This window comes from Delphinus delphis, chromosome 2 (assembly GCF_949987515.2).
Source record: "Delphinus delphis chromosome 2, mDelDel1.2, whole genome shotgun sequence".
NCBI classification, from domain to species: domain Eukaryota; kingdom Metazoa; phylum Chordata; class Mammalia; order Artiodactyla; family Delphinidae; genus Delphinus; species Delphinus delphis.
Genome location: NC_082684.1, coordinates 138720851 through 138740536, shown reverse-complemented (window position 1 = coordinate 138740536; position 19686 = coordinate 138720851). Strand labels below are relative to the sequence as shown.

The 19686-nt window shown below is 45.4% G+C and overlaps 1 protein-coding gene across 1 annotated transcript in view; it reads left to right on the top strand.

Moving 5' to 3' along the window:
* The window catches only part of SNX1 (sorting nexin 1), a 35954-nt gene extending 23022 nt beyond the window's left edge, over positions 1-12932 (top strand). Inside the window, exons 5-15 of the mRNA XM_060005799.1 lie at positions 23-66; positions 1793-1934; positions 2925-3003; positions 3456-3531; positions 6391-6504; positions 6717-6810; positions 7867-8072; positions 10493-10636; positions 11218-11298; positions 11782-11853; positions 12493-12932. Coding sequence (XP_059861782.1) covers positions 23-66; positions 1793-1934; positions 2925-3003; positions 3456-3531; positions 6391-6504; positions 6717-6810; positions 7867-8072; positions 10493-10636; positions 11218-11298; positions 11782-11853; positions 12493-12543 — 1103 coding nt within the window. The 3' untranslated portion in view covers positions 12544-12932. The remainder of the gene's footprint in view (positions 1-22; positions 67-1792; positions 1935-2924; positions 3004-3455; positions 3532-6390; positions 6505-6716; positions 6811-7866; positions 8073-10492; positions 10637-11217; positions 11299-11781; positions 11854-12492) is intronic.
* The last annotated feature ends 6754 nt before the right edge of the window (positions 12933-19686 follow it).

Below are 19686 nucleotides of genomic sequence, written 5' to 3'. Positions count from 1 at the left end.
TGCTTTCTTGTTCTCCCCACAGGGGATGGTATGAATGCCTATGTGGCCTACAAAGTTACAACACAGGTGAGTCCAAGTGACCCTGCTGATGACCACCTTAATAGACTTGGGTGCTCATACCAAGAAGGTCATCATTCAGATTATTTCTGGGTATTTCTTTAGTTTCTTTGTCAACATCTTCCTTCAAGTTTACTCAAGATGGAGCAAGTCTGCATCCCCTTGGTAATCTCATCTGAGCCTTTCCACTTTTCTTCCAGAGAGCTAACACTTCAGTGTGAAACTTTGTAAGTTTTATTAAGACATGTGGTGTATCTGATATAGTACCATCCCTCTTAAGAGCTATGTGGCTTAGAGCTAGTTTGGCGGATCACCCCAAACTCTATCACCTGTTTAAAAATCATCAGTTCTTCTGAGGTTTCCTATGTGGAACTTCTTTTAATGCTCTCCCTAACCTTTTGCCCCTCGGGTCTGGTCTTCCTTTTTTATATAATATTAATGCATACAAAACTTACACGTTGTTGTATGCAGGTTATGAAGCATAAAAAATGAAGCCCCGAACCTACCACCAGTCTTAAGATGAGTACCATTGAATCTACCTGCGTGTTTCTCCCTCTCCTATCCCCTGCCTCACACCTTAGAGGTGACCACTCTCCTGAGTTGTCTCTCATTTCCTTTATTAAAAAGTCTTCCCATATGTATCTCTAAACAATGTACTGTTTTGCTTTTTTTTTTTTGAGTTTCATTAAAATGGTATCATGCTGAATATAGTGCTTTCTTTACTACCATTGTTCCTCAGACCCATCCATGTTGTGTGTAGCTGTAGTTAATTAGTCCATTTTGTGATTATAGCATAATACATTCATGTTCCTGTTGTGAATATTTGGCATGTTTCCAGTTTTTGTAATTATGCGCTGTGAACATCCTTGCACATGTCTTCTGGTGTACACATAAGAAGAGTTTCTTTTGGGTATATACTCAGGAATAGTTTCCCTGGGTCATAGGTAGTGCAAATGTTGAAGAAAAGGAATACAAACTGCTTTTTAAAGTCCTTGTACCAGTTTATACTTCCATCAGCAGTATGTAAAAGTTCCCATTGACACACTTCTCTGCCAGCAGTTGGCAAGGCCCCACCTCCTTAAATTTTGCCTGTCTGGTGAGTATTAAATGATCTCTCAATATGACATAGGCCTAGTCTTTTTTACTAGAAGTTTTCTTTATATTATCTCTCTACTACTTGTTGACCTGCCCCTGTGTTCTAGATCCTGTGACACTTTAAAGGTTAAAGTGTCTACAGTGTAGACATTTCGTCTGATCCTCCCCCTTAGGGGCATCGTTTACTCTGTCTTTTCTTCCAGTTTGGCTGCTTTAATTCCAGCAGCTAATACCCTTAATAAGTCAGTGCAGGATGAATGGGTTAATAGATGACCATAGAATTCTAGCTTTAAACTAGATTGCAACATCTCTTTCCTTAGAGCAAGAGCTCTTAACCTGCAAATAAAACCACATTTGAATTTAATTAGTTGCCTTTGTAATCTAATGTATATTTTATGCACTTAAAATCATTATTCTGAGAAGGGCTCCATAGATTCCCAGACAGCCAGAGGGGATTATAGCTCAGAAAACAAACAAACAAACAAACAAGAGTAAGAATCTCAGAGAAAGTTATTTACCAAGTGGCTAAATGACAGGGATCTGGGAAAAAGATTCCCTTGATGTCAGCTGGATGACTTTTAAGATACTCATTCATCCCCTATTTAAAATGAGATCGCCTTGTATTTTTTCTTTCCCCAAGACGAGCTTACCAATGTTCAGAAGTAAACAGTTTGCAGTGAAAAGAAGATTTAGTGACTTTCTGGGTCTTTATGAGAAGCTTTCAGAGAAACACTCCCAGAATGGCTTTATTGTCCCTCCTCCCCCGGAGAAGAGCCTAATAGGTAAGCCTGTGGTCTTTAATTCTGCTTAGATTCTTTCCTTTGCATTCTTTCTGCCATATACTTTCTACTTAGTATATGAGACTACTTTTAATAGCAGTGTAGACTCTTGCAGTTAGAAAAGAAGTATTTCCGGGACGTCCCTGGTGGCACAGTGGTTAAAAATCCGCCTGCTAATGCAGGGGACGCTGGTTCGATCCCTGGTCTGGGAAGATCCCACATGCCGCAGAGCAGCTAAGCCTGTGTGCCACAACTACTGAGCCTGTGCTCTAGAGCCCGCGAGCCACAATACTAAAACCCTAGAGCCCGTGCTTGGCAACAAGAGAAACCACCGCAATGAGAAGCCCATGCACTGCAACGAAGAGTAGCCCCCGCTCGCCACAACTAGAGAAAGCCTGCGCGCAGCAACGAAGACCCAACGCAGCCAAAAATTAATTAATTAATTAAAAAAATTATTTCCAGCATTTTCCTATAAATTACACGTGGTCTAGAGAAATAGTATGTTTTGACATGGTCTCTTTCTTTGAGTGCAATAGGAGGCTCTGGTTTTAGCTTCTACAGTTGTGTGTGTGTGTGTGTGTGTTTGTATTGGTATGCTGGAGTCTTCAATGATTGCTGTTCCTTCCAGATTGTAATGTACTAACTGAATGAGGGGAAGGAGATGGGGCAAGGAATCTTCCCATTACAATCAACTGATGTCTGTTAATCTTTATTCAGAGCCCCATGGCCCCCTTTTAGAAAACATATGCTCTGGAAATCCCAGAGCGTAGAACCTTCAGCACTTTAAGACTAGTTTAAAAATTGACTGTCATGAAAAGAACCTTTTGTTCATGCCTGCTCGTGACATAGATGTGGACTTTGGTTGTATTTTGTAGAGCTGTCCTCATTGCCTTCCTCCTGTGGGCTGTTTTTTTTTATAGCCTTATGCTTTTCATGATGATATATGGGTTTTTTGTTTTTTGTTTTTTTTTTGCTTTTTAAATTCTTTTCCAGGAATGACAAAAGTAAAAGTTGGGAAGGAAGACTCTTCTTCTGCAGAATTTCTTGAAAAACGGAGGGCTGCTCTAGAAAGGTAAGTACCCTAAAACTATTTTCTTGAATACCATGAGAACAAATGAGAAGCAGAAACTGAGACTTAATTACGATGAGATATTTGCTGGAGTTAGTAGTGGTGAAACTTGAGTGAATTAAAGATTCCCACCTCCATATTATCTCTAACCTTTCCTAAGTCTCTTTCCTTCCCACCTCAGGAACAGAACATCTTCTTTCCCCACCTTGAGTGAGCAATCAAATTCTCCTTCTTCAACAGTCAAACATGAATGGCTCTGAGGTCACTTTCTGAGCAGTTATTTTTCTTCCCTTTTTGGAAATGTGAAGAATATGAACTTGAATGTGCTTGTACTTAAGTGCCTTATCTGAGGACATTTTAAAGTAATGAGAGACATTGTACCCCTGCCAGCACTGTATGATACTCCAAACCTTGTGAGGCCAGGTCAGCTAACCAGATAACTCCTTACCCTGTAGGTACCTTCAGAGGATTGTGAATCATCCTACCATGTTACAGGACCCTGATGTCAGGGAGTTCTTGGAAAAAGAAGAGGTTAGTATTGTACAAACTGAATTTAACAATTCATATCTGCCCCTGTGAAATGAAACTAGTTCATTCAACAAATATTTGAGCACCCGTGTATAGCCTAGTCTCAGACTACATCCTAGTTCGTAAGCACCCAAAAGTGACAAGTATTCTTCAGCCTCTGAAATAAAAGAAGCTCTGCCTGCAGTCAAAAGTAACTGGTTGTAGGGCTTCCCTGGTGGCACAGTGGTTGAGAGTCCGCCTGCAGATGCAGGGGACACGGGTTCGTGCCCCGGTCCGGGAAGATCTCACGTGCCGCGGAGCGGCTGGGCCCATGAGCCATGGCCGCTGAGCCTGCGCGTCCGGAGCCTGTGCTCTGCAATGGAAGAGGCCACAACAGTGAGAGGCCTGCGTACCGCAAATAAATAAATAAATAAATAAATAAAAGTAACTGGTTGTAGAGGTCAGACTGCAACCTAGTTTTGTCTTTGTCTTATTAGATCAACACAGTGATCTGTTGGGCAAGTCCTTGGAATGTCTTTCATAGGTTACTACTTGGCTCAAATTGAATGCTTATTTTGTGCCAGGAGCTGAGGGGTTTTTAGTTCAAAACCAGTTACCACAGAGCACAGAACTGCCAGCATATAGCAAAAGTGTTGATTCAAGTGGACAGTCTTTTTTAACAGGCTATGCGCAGGCTATTCATGATTGTGAAAAACTAGAGACAGCTCAGTTGCTAATAATTGGAGAATTAGGTGAAATATATCGATACAACAAATACTTAATTCTCATCATAAACAGAGAATATACAGAAATTCATTGGAAGCATACATTTAAAGAATTATGAGGGAGAGGGATAAATTACGTGTATGAGATTAACAGATATGCACTACTATATATAAAATATATAAACAACAAGGATTTACTGTATAACACAGGGAACTATATTCAGTATCTTGTAATAACCTATCATGGAAAAGAATCTGAAAAAAAAATATAACTGAATCACTTTGCTGTATACCTGAAACTAACACAATACTGTAAATCAACTATACTTCAGTTTAAAAAAAGAATTATAAAAAGTGAAACATGAAACAATATATAAATACAGCTGAAGAAATATGTTATGTTAGTCATTAAGGATCAAAAGAAACACTGGAATAAAACAATGTTATATCTCATAGGAAAGAAAAGTAGAAGAAAATAAGTGACAGGGTAGGATTATTGTATTTTATTTTTTTCATTTTGTTTTTATTTTTACATTTTTCTTTAATTTGCATATCCTATGTATTACTCTGATTAAGAAAATGGTACTAAGTATATGGGTTATTTTCCCCCCCAAAATGAACTCTTTTTTTTTTTTTGCGGTACGCGGGCCTCTCGCCGCTGTGGTCTCTCCCCCTGCGGAGCACAGGCTCCGGATGCGCAGGCTCAGCGGCCACGGCTCATGGGCCCAGCCGGTCCGCGGTATGTGGGACCCTCCCGGACCGGGGCATGAACCCACGCCCCCTGCATCGGCAGGTGGACTCTCAACCACTGCACCAGCAGGGAAGCCCCCAAAATGAACTTTTTAAATTAAAAATTCTCTGTCTAATGCTCTAAATCTTTTTTTTCCTCTGGGATCCCTAAATCCACTTTTCATTTTCACGCCCTGCTTGGTACCCCTAGAGCAGGGTTTCTCTCCAGTGGCACTGCTGACATTTGGGCTGGATCATCCTTTGTTGTGGAGGCTGTCCTGTGCTTTGTAGGGTTAGCAGCATCCCTGGCCTCATCCACTAGATGCCAGTACCCTCCCCCACCTCCCTGTCCCCAGTTTTATTATTATTTTTTTATAAATTTATTTATTTATTTATTTTTGGCTGCGTTGGGTCTTCATTGTTGCATGCTGGCTTTTTCCAGTTGCAGCGAGTGGGGACTACTCTTCGTTGTGGTGCCTGGACTTCTCATTGCGGTGGCTTCTCTTGTTGCAGAGCACAGGCTCTAGGCACGCGGGCTCAGTAGTTGTGGTGCGCGGGCTCTAGAGCGCAGGCTCAGTAGTTGTGGTGCACAGGCCCAGTTGCTCCACGGCATCTGGGGTCTTCCCGGACCAGGAATCGAACCTGTGTCCCCTGCATTGGCAGGTGGATTCTTAACCACTGCGCTGCCAGGGAAGTCCCCCCTGCCTCCAGTTTTAATAAGCAAAATTATCCCCAGACATGGCCAAATGTCCCCTAGCGGGCAAAATGGCCCTGAGTTGAGAACCAATGCCTCAAGAGTCCTGGGCACTAAAATCTAATTGTTCAGCGTGGTATACTATATACACTATGGATTCTTCAGCATCCCTTTCATGGGAAGACTGAACTAGTCAAATTGTTTCTAAGTATTCGGAATGCTTGACTTAACTAGATTGTCCCTAAAAGTAGCCTCAATCTGAATAAATTATGTTCTTGTCCTTGGACCTTTGTTCACTGAGGAAAATCCAAATGGAATTGCAGCACGACTTCAAAGTGTCTCAAGATTTTAAGTCTAGCTGTGTGCAGAGTATGCATCCAAAAGAACTTCTGACTTTTAACAAAAGCGTGTTTGGTATTTAAGAAGTTCATGCCTAGGTGGGCAGACTATCTCAACGTGAGGTCACCTGGCCACGTAACACACTCTGCTTTCTTTCTGCACACAATATCAGAAGCTGAAAATTTTGCTGATTCTATTTAATGTGGTCCTTTGATTTTTTTTTTTTCTCTTTACATGCTAGTTATGGATTTGTCTAACTGCCTTTGAAAATAACAAGCTACAGTTCAAATAATTTGTTTGGCAAGTTTTGGGCATGCCATCTGATGGATACTAATTCTTCTGAACCTAAAATAGGGGCAGCAGATAACTTGCCACCCTGCCTTCTTGGTCTTGTAGCTGCCACGTGCCGTGGGTACCCAGACATTCAGTGGTGCTGGTCTCCTCAAGATGTTCAACAAAGCCACAGATGCAGTCAGCAAAATGACCATCAAGATGAATGAATCAGACATTGTGAGTAGCCCTGTGCCTCTCAGCTTTCCCTACCCCCTCAGGCTTATGGGTCAGAAGCCTTGAGGAGTCCTGAAATTTCTGAGATTAGAGACTTTCTTTTTATGATAATTCAGTCCCTTTGAAAAACAAACAAACAAAAAAACTGCTAAGGAAAGACTGCTCTACACCTGTATGAGTAGCCTCCTTTAAAGCTCTGGGCCTGTGTGTTTCAGTGGTTTGAGGAGAAGCTCCAGGAGGTAGAGTGTGAGGAACAGCGCTTACGGAAACTGCATGCCGTTGTAGAAACTCTAGTCAACCACAGGAAAGGTAACAAACCTCCAAAATGCACTTGGAACTGGGGGAAACTGATGTCTCCAGTGAGCTGGAGATGGGAGGGTATGCTGTTCCCAAGCCTCTCAGCCATTCAAGTTGAAATTCTCAGCCCACCTGGTCCTTGATGTTCTTATCGAAAAGATATGCCCTGCATCTCCTGGCAAGAAACATGACTCCACCACTGAGGACATTGTACTCTTTACCTGGGAGAGGTACAGGGAAGCCATCCCAGTTACAGCTTGACCTGGGATGTAGGCTTCTGTTGGTGGCATTTGAGTTGGTGGCTTATATCCAAAATGATGTTACATGCCTTAGCTACATGGTCCAATGAGCAATATGTAAATGCGGGAAACCATATATGTCTCTTAACCCTTCTTCACCTTTCTTTGGTGAGATTTACTTAAGAGCTAGTGAAATTTGCCAAGTTTGAATGCTTTCCTTTTCTGCCTTAAACATGCTGATAATCAGAACTCTAAACAGGCAGAAAACCATTAGAATGAGGGCAATGTAAGGGTTGGCAAAATATGACCCAGCCCATGGGCTGTATCTGGCCATGGGCCTATTGCTCTGGGTTGGGAATGGTTTTTACGTTTTTAAAGAGATGGGGGCAGGGGGGCGGGGAGAGTGAACCAAAGCTTAAAATACAACAAAGTTGTCCTGCTCTGCCGCATGCAAAACTATGCAGTGTGCATACACTCACTCTTGCAGAAGGCTGCTTACCACAAGCTCTAACGTAAAAATCAGAATCATGCCATTGGCCTGTTTTTATTAACTGGCCCCTGGTTCTCCAGGAATATTGGAGCTGCTTCTTCCAAGTAAGCCTAACCTAGGGAAACTAAGATCAGCAGTTACCTCTCCCTGCTCAAGTGACCGAGCTGCATTGCCCTCACTTTCTGAATACAGTTAGCTGTGGTGTAAGTGACTAGGTTACAGAGCCCACAGTTGCCAGACATGCGGGGGCCAGCATTGCTAAGGCACCCATTGCAGTGCCAGCCGACTTGTCCCTTTTCCTTGGGAGATCAGAGGCCTCTGCTATCTTCCTCCTTCCAGAGCTAGCGCTGAACACATCCCAGTTTGCAAAGAGTCTCGCCATGCTCGGGAGCTCTGAGGACAACACAGCATTGTCACGGGCACTCTCCCAGCTGGCTGAGGTGGAAGAAAAGATCGAGCAGCTCCACCAGGAACAGGCCAACAATGACTTCTTCCTCCTTGCTGAGCTCCTGAGTGACTATATTCGCCTCCTGGCCATAGTCCGTGTAAGCGTCTCATTCCTTTCCTCTTTCTCCTCCACTTGATTTAATTTGTCTTTTCCTTTGCTCTTCCCGTTCCCAAGATGGTTTCATCCATTATAGCTCGAAATAATTTTTTCTGCTCTCAAAAGAGAAGGTGTCTCGTAAACCAAAAGTCCATTAAACTTTTAGTTATCACTGAGTCACATTGAGGCCCACAGCCAGTTTTTTAAATGAATTTGGAGAAAAGACCACTCTTGAATTTCCAAGTAGGGCCCTCCTTATTGTTGAAGCTGGACAGTATCCTCTATGCTCCTTTCTTCAAGCAAGGTTTATTACAGACCTGCGGTCTTGTCCCCCTGGAGCAGTGACTTCCTCAGTCCTTTGGTGTTTGCCTCCTTAACAGTAAGCGGCGGCTTTGCCCTGGTAAGAGCTCTTGCTGGCTTCCACTTGTCCCTCCAATGTGGGCAGTCAGGTAACTAAACAGAACTGGCTTGGCACTGGCTGCATGGAGGAGTGTGGCCAGGGGGCAAGAGAGCTTGTCACCAGAGCCCTCTGTGAGCTTTGCTGACCGCACCGGTAGAAACACTGCAGCCTGCCCCTCAGGTCGAGCACCTCACCTTCTCTTCTGGTGACCAGGGCACTCTGGTTTCCCCTGACCTTTCAGAGTGGCCAAGGAAGCTTCACCGGGCAGTGATATTAGCTCTCACATGGCCTCCCTGAGACAGAGGAAAGAGCCAAGAGGGAGCCTGGCGCCTGCCCTAAAAGGGCCTGAGTCTGCCCGACCCAGGTTGGGACCAGAATGTATGAGCCTCTGAGTTGGAGCAGAGCCACCTCCACTCCCCGTCCCCAACCTCGCCCTTTCCAGAGAGCTCCTGTATTGTCAAGAGCCAAGCTGCACCCAGGACTCTCATTTCCTCCGTGGTAGAGGTGCTTAATATAGCCTGTGAGGTTGCTCATTGTCCTCTCCCCTTGCTGTTTGCTTTGCTGCTAACTCCAGAGTGATAAGAGGCTGAAAAAATAACCTGCTTGGGAGTTTTTGGAACTGGTCAGACTACTTAGACTGGAGAGCCGTCCCAGGGAAGGGTTCTCTCTGGGGAAGCTTTCAGAGAGCAGTATTGTTTGGGGTCTCTGGAGAACTCGGCACTTGGATATGACCTTCAAGCCAGGTGAGCCAGTATGGACAGGGGTGAGGGAGGTCTAGCTGAGGCAGCTCGCCTTAGAGCACAGAACTGCAAGCTGGTCTTTTTTCAGAGACCCCTCACCTGCCCTCCTCGTAATCATGAGCTAGCTGTGGGGTTGGAGAGATGAACAGATGTTTCTTTTCTGCTGAACCTGCAGCTGTACCACAGTTAGCCCAGGGGGTTAGGTTGGATTTGAGGTCACCCTTTACCTAATCCTTTGACATTCAGCTGTTTAGAAATTGAGGTGAGCAGCAGTGACAATGCGGGGGAAGGTAACTTTGGTGTCATTTCACTCCCTAAGGCTCAAGTCTCGGCAAAGGCCTGCACTAAGGAGGCCTAGAAAACATCCAGGGAGCTCTTGTAGGGAAGGGGAGCAAGAGGAGCAGGGCTGGGAGGCTGCCCCAGACGCAGGTCTTTCATTCAGGCCTCTTGAAGCCTACAAAGCCAGTGGTGGTGCAGGATGGTTTTGTTAGGCCAAACAGCTATCCTCTGGAAACACTGATTGTGGTCAAGGAGCTAGAAACATGGAAAACCAGCAGGTGGACTTTGGAGAGCTTCTTGGGGGCCTTGATAGCCTAGAACAGTTGAATGTATGGATGAGATGAAAGCAGTGTGTCCCTGTGGTAGGTTTAAGTGTTTATTTAAAGATCTGTTAAGTTCACCCTGTATATTGTTCGGGTATCAGTTTAAAGTTTGCTTCCTTAGGTTGGCCTTCCCTGATGTATCTCCCAGGCTAAGCTAGATCCCCAGTTTTATTACAGTACTGTGCTTGTTTTCTCTGTACTCTGCATACTTATAATTACTTATTGGCAATTAGTAGTACAGTGTCAGCCTTTCCTGTTAGATTACAAGCTCCATGAAAGCAGGCCCATGTGTTTCATTCCCCATTGTATTCTTAGCTCCTGGCACATGGCAGAGACTCAGGGAAAGTGTGTAGACTCATGAACTGACTGATCTGAGAGAGGCAGTTCCAAAGCCATAGGACTGGGCACCAGCATCAGGCCACCTACTGTGCTCCCAGCCCTCCAGCCTTGGGAGTAGCATGAAGCAGCATGGCGCTGGCCCACTGGATCCTTGGAGAGGAGTCTTACCCAAGCTTGTGCTTTTGGATGTTAAACTTCCAGCTGGGCACTAACACGTGGCTGCAGAACCCGCTCTTGCTCGGTCCTTCCCTAGCACAGCTGCTGGGAGAGCCCCCCAAGGCAGAGCCAGCAGAGCTCCTGAAGGGCTGGTTGTGCTCTTCCCCAACCTCCACCTTCACAGGCCGCCTTTGACCAGCGCATGAAGATGTGGCAGCGCTGGCAGGATGCTCAAGCCACACTGCAGAAGAAGCGGGAGGCTGAGGCTCGGCTGCTGTGGGCCAACAAGCCTGACAAGCTGCAACAGGCCAAGGATGAGATCGTAGAGGTGAGGCCCCCGAGGCAGCCCAGCAGGGGTGTTCTGCTGGCTCCTGAATGAGCCTGGGTCCCATCCCACCCAGAACCCCACAGCAGGCAAGAGAACTGATTGAGTCTAAAGGACAGCTGCTGGGGAGGCCTCTGAGAATGATCCAGGCTTGCCATGAGACCTGGCCCTCCTTCTCCTTTCCTGTTCCACTCAAACTTGCCAAATTAGAATCTCTGCAGGAGCAGTCCTGGCTGGGTCTTTGAAAAGCTCCAAGATGATTCAGATGTGCCCCCCCGGTGAGAACTAAATTCATTTCTGTGGGGCTCCCAGCTTTGCTGGCGAATACCTAAACCAGAGCCTCTGGGGTACCAGAGCTTTCTTAGGAACCAGGCTTGGCCTGAGGCACGCGGCATCTCTTTCCCAGCCAGCCTGAAAGATGGCCTTCTACTGGACTCTGGCTTACGTGCTGAATCTCCATATCTAGTCTTACCCAGAGGGACAGACAAATGCCAATTGAGGTCTCAGATACAGAATTTCTATTCAAAGGTAAAGACTTAATACCATAATATATTAAGTGATCCTTTCTTTCCTTTTCTTCCCAGTGGGAGTCTCGGGTGACTCAGTATGAAAGGGACTTTGAAAGGATTTCAACTGTGGTCCGAAAAGAAGTGATACGGTTTGAGGTGAGATAGAAGATCCTACTTCTCACAAGTGTGCAGTGCCTGGTTTAGTAACATTGTTGGTTTTGTCCAAGTCTCTATTGAGTAGGGAGACAGATGGCGGTGCCGGTGACTTGGCAGCTGTTGTGAACAGGCGTGGCCGCCTGTGTGTGTGTGTGTGTGTGTGTGTGTGTGTGTGTGTGTGTGTGTGTGTTCATGTTCGTGTGTTTGTTCCTGAGGCAAAGTGGCTGTCCTACACTTGTTGCTGGACCAGAGCACAGAACAAAGCTTGCAGCTGTCATAAACCCTTTACTCCCCTTCCCCACCCTGCCACCATTCAAGAAAACCTTGCAAGAGGCTATTTGGCTGGAAATTATAGCCAATCCAGCTGCTGCCTCTACTTTATGAGGCTGTGCTCAGCCTTGGTCAGCAAAAAACATCAGCACCCTATCAAGAGGGGAAGGAGCAACTGTCTGGATGGTCAGTGTAGAATCCTGTCTCCTTTAGAAAGAGAAATCCAAGGACTTCAAAAACCACGTGATCAAGTACCTTGAGACACTCCTGTATTCACAGCAGCAGGTATGTAACTTATGCATGGCTTTCATCCTCTCTTGCTTGCTCTGAAGGCCAGCTGCCTACTTATGGCTTTGGTGACAGGATGATCTGGCCCTGCTTCAGAGGGGCTGGGCCCTGCTTAATCAATACTTGAAAGTAGGTCCTGGTTCTCTAACGTGGCACATCCAGTAGGGTCTCTTCCTAAGCAGGATTGCCCTAATCCTATAATGAGTTAGTTTTTAAGAACAAACCCCAGCTCTCCTCTCCCTATAACCCCGTGATACCACCTAACCCTCTTGAGGCTGAGGCCCCAATCAGTATGTGAAACAGTGGCTGCCTGTGAGGAGCTGACTGAGCTGAGCCAAGCTGTGGCCCCCATGGGGGTACTTCCTCCAGGGTAGAACCAGGACTGTCTTCAGATATTGCCCTTGCACTTGATGCTTCCCTCAGTCTAGAGAGGTAAGGGCAGTGTGGCTGGCTGGCCAATCTGTTCCAAGGTCCACTGTCAGCGAAGCCATTTCCTCAGCTTGGCCTTAGCCCAGGCCTCCCTGTGGGTGGCTGAGGCACTTGGGAGAGTGCCCTGGCACTGTGCCTGTTCCCCTTCCAGGCTCAGGCTCTGCCACTAAATGGGGACACTTGCTTACTGACCCCACTTCTTTGCAGCTGGCAAAGTACTGGGAAGCCTTCCTTCCTGAGGCAAAGGCCATCTCCTAATGGACCAAGGACACCAGAGTCCACCTGCCTGACGCTGCCTTTTTATACACTGTCCTCCTCCACCTCTGCTGGACCCCAGTGATGCATCCTGCCTAGCCTGGACTTCACCCCTTCCTCCCTGCCCCCATGGCCAAGCTGTCCCCAGTCACTCTAACCAGTCCTACATTTAGCTTCCATATATATTTTCTTACCTGAGAGAATAGTTTCTTGCTTTAAGCAAAAAACCTATACTAGATGGTGGAATTATGGGATAGGGGTGGAGTATTGATATAAATATATAAATACAAATGTATATTTTTCAGGATGTGGTTAGGAACTGGGAATAACATTTTCTGTTACTCCTGATGGTGCCATGAAAAGATTATGTAATAAAATACTTTAAAATTGGGTCACATGACTCAGAATGGTGGTGCTTTTTGCTTTAGGCTGGGGAGCAGTTGGGAAGCAGGTCTGGAATACTCCTAACCAAGAAATGCCCAGGTATAGCCAGGTATAGTTACTTCCTCTCCACAGGAGTTCACAAGCTTCTGCTCCTGCTTCCCTATGGATCTGGAATTTCCTTTTCTCTGTCTACCTCAGCTACCTGTTCTGAGGGTCTCTTAATCTATTTAACTCTTATTCCTACTTCTTTAGGGAAGGAGTTTTAAACACATCTCTTATAATAAGAGGGACAAAAGCAATTCTCCTGCAGAGGAGGCCAGCTTTCACTTTTATTCCTGCCCTGTTTCCCTCAGCTGCCCAGGGTTCTCTGAGAGTCTTGCTTTCTGATCGCAAAGCCTTGCATTCTGAACATCTTTTTGCTGCCCATCAAAGCATGTCCTCAGTAGACTGGTCCATGTTAAAAATGTAAAGGACTGATAAGGACTTAGCACTTTATCCCACTGACAACAGAACCAGGCACTCTGGCTCTAAATAAAGTCATCCCAGAATTCCTAAACCTTCTGAGTTCCAAGAAGCTTCACTATCTGTGCCCAGGGGGGAGCATGCCGGCAAGAGGCCCGAGTGTGGTCAGCACAAGCCGAGGGCGTTCAAAGGGGTCTCTGTGCTGGCCTGGCCAGGGAGGCCCAGTCTTGGATGCACCCATGCCGGGCTTCCCCTCAGCTGTCCGCAGCCGCTAAGCTTGCTGGTCAGAGCAGACTGTGAAGCTGCTCTGTGGGACAGGCTGGCAGGCTGCCTGCACGCAGGAACCTCCCCACTCCCAGCCCTACCAGCTGCAGAGATGCCCGGCTCTGTCAGTTCTTGTGGGGGCAATGTCAACCTTTGGGGAGGGCAGCGTGAGGCAGGAACCGGCAGTAAACAGCAAGCAGCGCTGATCTCCAGTCCACCAGCCTGACGGGGAGTGCCATTGCCGGCAAGTACTTTTTCAATATGTGGATTTTTTTATTTTTATTTTTTTAGAAAAAGTCACTCAATCTCTCCCTCCCCGCTAATATCCTTTTTTTTTTTAACATCTTTATTGGAGTATAATTGCTTTACAATGGTGTGTCAGTTTCTGCTGTATAACAGTGAATCAGCTTCCCCTAATATCCTTATTACCACCTTTGATTTTATCCTTCCAGTCTTATATGCTTGCTCTGCTTAGTTGTAATAATATACACATAAAATGTTTTGTATCCTGCTTTTATCATTCAACACTGTATAAGTTATAAGCATTTCTTCTATTTTGTTATCTATCTTCACAGACTTTATTTGTAAGGCTGTGTAATTTTAAGGCTTCCATAGAGTGACTGTACCATAATTCTGACTCATCCCTTGCTGTTGGATTCCTGGTTTGTTTGGTAACTTTTAAAATTTTAATATGATTTTAAACTTACAGAAAAGTTACAGGAATATCACAAAGAACTCCCATATATCCTTTACCCACATTTACCAAGTGTTTACATTTTTATCCCATTTGCTTTATGACTTATGATTTGCTTTATCTGTATTTACATGTTGTATTTTCTGAATCATTTGAGAGTAAGTTGCAGGCATTGTACCCCTTTACCCCAAAACTTCAGTATGCCTTTCCTTAAGAATAAGGACATCCTCTCATAATTTATAACCATAACCACTTATCAAAAACAGGAAGTATAACACTGATAAAATACTGTTAATCTGGGCTTCCCGAGTGGCGCAGTGGTTGAGAGTCCGCCTGCCGATGCAGGGGACACGGGTTCGTGCCCTGATCTGGGAAGATCCCACATGCCGCAGAGCGGCTGGGCCCATGAGCCATGGCCGCTGAGCCTGTGCGTCCGGAGCCTGTGCTCCGCAACGGGAGAGGCCACAACAGTGAGAGGCCCACACACCGGAAAAAAAAAATAATAATAATACTGTTAATCTAACACGTGCTCTCTATTTAAATTGTGTCAGCTGTCCCAGTAATGTCCTTCATAGTGATTCCTGGCGCAGGATCATGTGTTACATTTAGTTGTGACACATGATTACATGTGTCTCTTTTAATCCAGACTTCTTGAGCCTTTCCTTGCCTTTTATTACCTTGGCATTTTTGAAGAATACAGTCAGGTATTTTGTAGAATGTTCCTCAACTTGGATTGGTCTCATGGTTCCACATGACTAGATTAGGTTTTGTATGTTGGGCAAGAACACCACAGAAGTGACATGTCCTCAGTGCATCTTACGTTGGCATGTGATGGTAGTTGGTCCCATTAATGCTAACATTAACTCTGATCTCTTGGTTAAGCTGATGTCTGCCAGGTTTCCCTTTTTAAATTTACTCTTTTCCCTTTTGTAATAAGTTATTTGTGGGGAGATACTTTGATATCATGTAAATATTTTATTCCTCATCCAGTGTGATTTTCTCACTCCATAGTTTCTTCTACATTTATTGTTTGGCATTCTACTTCTAAAGAACAGCATTTTTCCTCCCTATTTATTAATCTACTTGTTTATAAGTACGGATCAATGGAATCCTATTTACTCAAAGTTGCAAGCCATTGCTTTAATTTGTTTTGATTCTCAAACTGTCCCAGATTTCTATCCGGCTCTTGTGTCTTTTTAATATATCCCCTTCATTTTTTTTTTTTTTAAACACTTTCTTACTTTCTGGCTTAACAAGATGCTTCAGGCTTATCTTGTATCTTCCCTGCCCCAGCCCTGGAATCAGCCATTTCTCCAGGGAATCATGATTCCTTTTAATGGAGAATGATATTTAGAAACCTAGAGCTGGGTGCTGAGTGTGCCCATTGCTACTGGGATGTCATTGCTTCTAGGCTTTTGGCAGACAGAGCAAGGAAATAGCTACAGATAAAAATATATGGAAATATTGAGAGAGATGGAGATAGATGATATAAAGAATTAGATATTAAAAATCATGAATCCACACTGATATTTTCAGTCTAGCTCCATAAAGTTTATTCTTATCTTCTCCCTTTCCATATTTGTAACTCTTTTCTCCAGACTAAATTTTAAAACTTTCTCCTTGCTTTGTTATGTTCCATCCAGTGATCATCCTGATGTAAGTCTGTTTTTATTATTTCCTTGGGATGGGCTCCCTTCTGGTTTCAGAACTTCCTCCTCGGCCTCCTATCTCGAGGCTGATAGGGCCAGCTGTCTTTGGGGCCTGTGCATTTCTGTGCAGAGCTTGCGGACATGGAAATTAAGAAGGTCAATAGCAGGTTAAGTGTACTGGGCTGTATGGGGGGGATAGTGCCACGAAGATGGAGTCATTACACCTGGGGACTCAGGAGAAAGAAACTGGAGAAGGGGATGTTTGAGCTGTCTTAAAGGTGAAGAGGTGTTTGCTTCTTCTGCTGGGACCATTCTGCCTCCCTGTGTCGTGTAGTGGGAGGTGGGCACATGTAGGGAAATGCAAGCGGCTCGATGTGGGCAGAGTTAAGTTAGTGGATGGCCCACGGAGAGTGACGAGCAAGAGCCGGATCACACAGTGCCTGTGACCTGTGGGGCACTTTGAACATTATCCTGCAAATGTGGGGAGCTCCTGGAGGGACCTAAGCAGGAGATAACATGGTCACATTTGTGATGTAGGCATATCAGAAGGTATGAGACTGGAGGCAAGGAGAGCCTGCCAGAGTGCCGAGGAGGGCCATAGTGATGGTGCTGGAGCTCAGAGAGAGGTGGAGGACCTGGCGAAGAGCCACTGTGGTCTGGCCACCGATCTGATGAGAGGCCCAAGGGAGAGCATGGTGGCTGGCTTGAGCCGCCAGCTTCTGGCTTGGATTTCAGGGTAGACGGTGAAGCCTTTCATGACATAGGTAATACAGGAGGCCAAATGGGTTTGGAGCAGATGGGCAGGAAAGCAGAGGGCACAGCAAGTGCTGACCGTGTCAGAGGCTCCTCTAAATGGGAAGGGAGGACTGTGCTGAGAGATGCGGGAGATCCAGAGTGAAAGCTGGCTTTGATTGATTTAAAGGTGGGTCAGACCTAGCATGTTAATAAAATTCAGAGGAGATAAAGGGAATAGCCATCAGCCCTGTCTGGGAGTAAATGCAAAAATGCACAGAGCAGGGAGCCTCGCTGCTGGGTGTGGCTGGGGAAGAATTAAAATGTTCTCAGATAGGAATATCTAGTTTACCTATTTTGAGTCAAGTGGTTTAGAGAAGAGGTATGGAGATGAGTCTTACTTCTCCTGCTTCCCCTTGGGTTATTTCCCCCATGAATCTCTGGGCTCTGGAGTCCTGAAGGTGAGGGTTTAGAGCTGGAGAGACCCCAGCGAGGATGAGTAGTCAGTGACAGAACAAACGCAAGAAGTAGAAATGATCGGAAGTGTCACACGTAGAGATATTTGTAACATTAAGCTCTTTCCAGATGCTTTTCATTGTGAATGCACCTGTAGCTGAGAACGCTAAAGAAAATAAAGAATGCCTGTGCAGCTCAAATTTTTAAAAGCATGAGAAGATAATGGAAATCTAAAGATGGGGTCAGGAACTGGTTGAGGAGGGAACATGGTGATGGAAGGAGTGTCCTTTGCTGAACGTGCTTAGGGCCCACATGGGATTGAAGACCATGGATTCTGAGGGACAGCAGGCCCTAAGGTGGTAGGATTTTCCCCACCAGTTCAAGCAGCCTGGGGGTTGAGTGGAGGGGAAGGGGAAGAGAATGGTGATCCCTCCTGCAGCAAGGAAGGACACACCTTTGCTGCAGTTGCCACATGACTGAACCGTACACCCGGTCTTCAGAGTCACTGGCTAAGATTCTCAGCTCCACATTGGGGAAGAGGCAGGCCTGAGCTCAGAGTTAGAAATGCACTAGAACAGCTTATCCCTGTCTTCTGGCCCCGGGGTTGGTGTGACATCTGCCAATGTCTTGTGATACCACTTGTGTGGTTTAATGTTGGCTCTCTCTGCCAAACAATAAAAATTCTGTAATATTTGATTTGGGCCTTAGAGTATCAATAGGAGCTCAACTGCTACAAGGGATAGGTTGAGAGGAGGCAGGTGACTGAAGCACAAAAAGCAATTTAAGGCATAAAAAAAATTAGACAATAAACTCTCCAAAGTGGAACATGTTTATCACCCCATGGCCCCTGAAAAGATCTGGGCTTAAAATAGGTGCCAGATATCAGTAGGTAACTGTTGAGTGATCTCCAGCTGTGGGCTCTGCCACCTGGCCTTCACAGCCTTCTGTGAGAGGACCCCAGCTCGCCTTTTCCTGTTTATCTCCTAGTCCTTCACAGCGGTGCGCATACCTCATGGAAACGGATTCCACATATGCCCCTTCCTTCCTCACTCTGTGTGGCCTAAGAAGCCTTTATTAATACTGGGCTTTGTTCCTGAAGCACCCTATCTCAGTCCCCATCCCTCCCTTCAATCTCAGCATTACACCTGTCTGAAACAGCCAGCCTTCAGTATTGTGGATATGAGTGTGAATAAATAGAGATGAGGGCATTGGTTAATGTGTCAGAACATTCACTGGGGATTCCCATAGACACCTCTAGAAACCAAGTCCATGAGGAAGACTGTGCAAAGAGGCCCATCGTGGCATTGTTTACAGTTGTAAAATTTGAACTCAATCTAAATATACAGCAGGAAGGGATTAAATGAATTGTGGTGCGTAATTAGGTATCATACAGCCATTGAAGATGATATATAGCTGTATTTATTGACAAGAAAAACTCATTTTTGAATGAAAGTAGGTTATAGAATTACATGTATGATATGGTCTGCATTTATATAAAATTATATACATATGGGAAGGATGTTGATCGAATTGTTAACTATGGTTGCCTCTAGGGATGGAATTTCGCATTATTTAAAATTTTTATACTATTTGATATTGCTTGGAATTTCTGTGTATTACTTTTATAATCGTAAACATTAAATAAAGCTATTTTCATTATGGGAAAACAATCCACTGCATCCTTTTGAGGCCTACTTTATATGTACATCTCTGGGAAGCTTTCTTTGATCTACTCTTCACCCGCCCCCGACCCACACTGGAGTGGGAGCCCTGCCTCCTTTATAGCTCTTGGCATGGCACTTTGTCATCCTCTTAAACCTCTGGTCTTTCTCGCTTGTGTTTGTTATGTTATCTCATTAGCCTCCGTGGCTCTGAACTCCTTAAGGTCATGGATCGTGTTCCTACTCATCTAGGTGCCGTCCTCCACTTCCAAAGGCAGCCTCAGGGGGAAGTGACTGCCCTTCAGCTGTGGAGATTACTGTTTTACGAGCCTATGGGCCCAGATCTTGGGGTTTTTCACGAGATCCAGAAATCAGGCCTGATTTGGGGTTCAGTAGGCTTTGCTCTGGTTGGCAGGATTGGTGCTCAGTGTTCCAGGTGGGGCCTGCAAGCGGGGAGGTGATAGCCACTTGCTCCACTGCTTGCCCCAGAAAGGCCTCCCCCCTTTGCCTTTGTCTGTTGTGGAAATGCCCCTCTGGCTCTGATGACCAGACCTCTGGGGCAGAAATCCCCACAGCCCCACCACCGAGGCTGCTCAGAGGAAGCCAGCTGCTCAGCCTCTGGGTCCAGAAAAAACCCCAAAGAAAAACCCTGTCCAAACTGAGATAGGACCTTTCCCTAAAGGGATGTGACGATTGTTTCCAAATGACTGCCCCCTCCTAGCTTCAGAGCTCTCAGCTTCCTCTTCCATTATGAGTGACAGTGATGATGACCATAGGGGCCCAGTAGCAGGTGTCCCCTTGGGAATATTAGCAGCCTCACCAGAAAAAGATGATGAGGCATGTG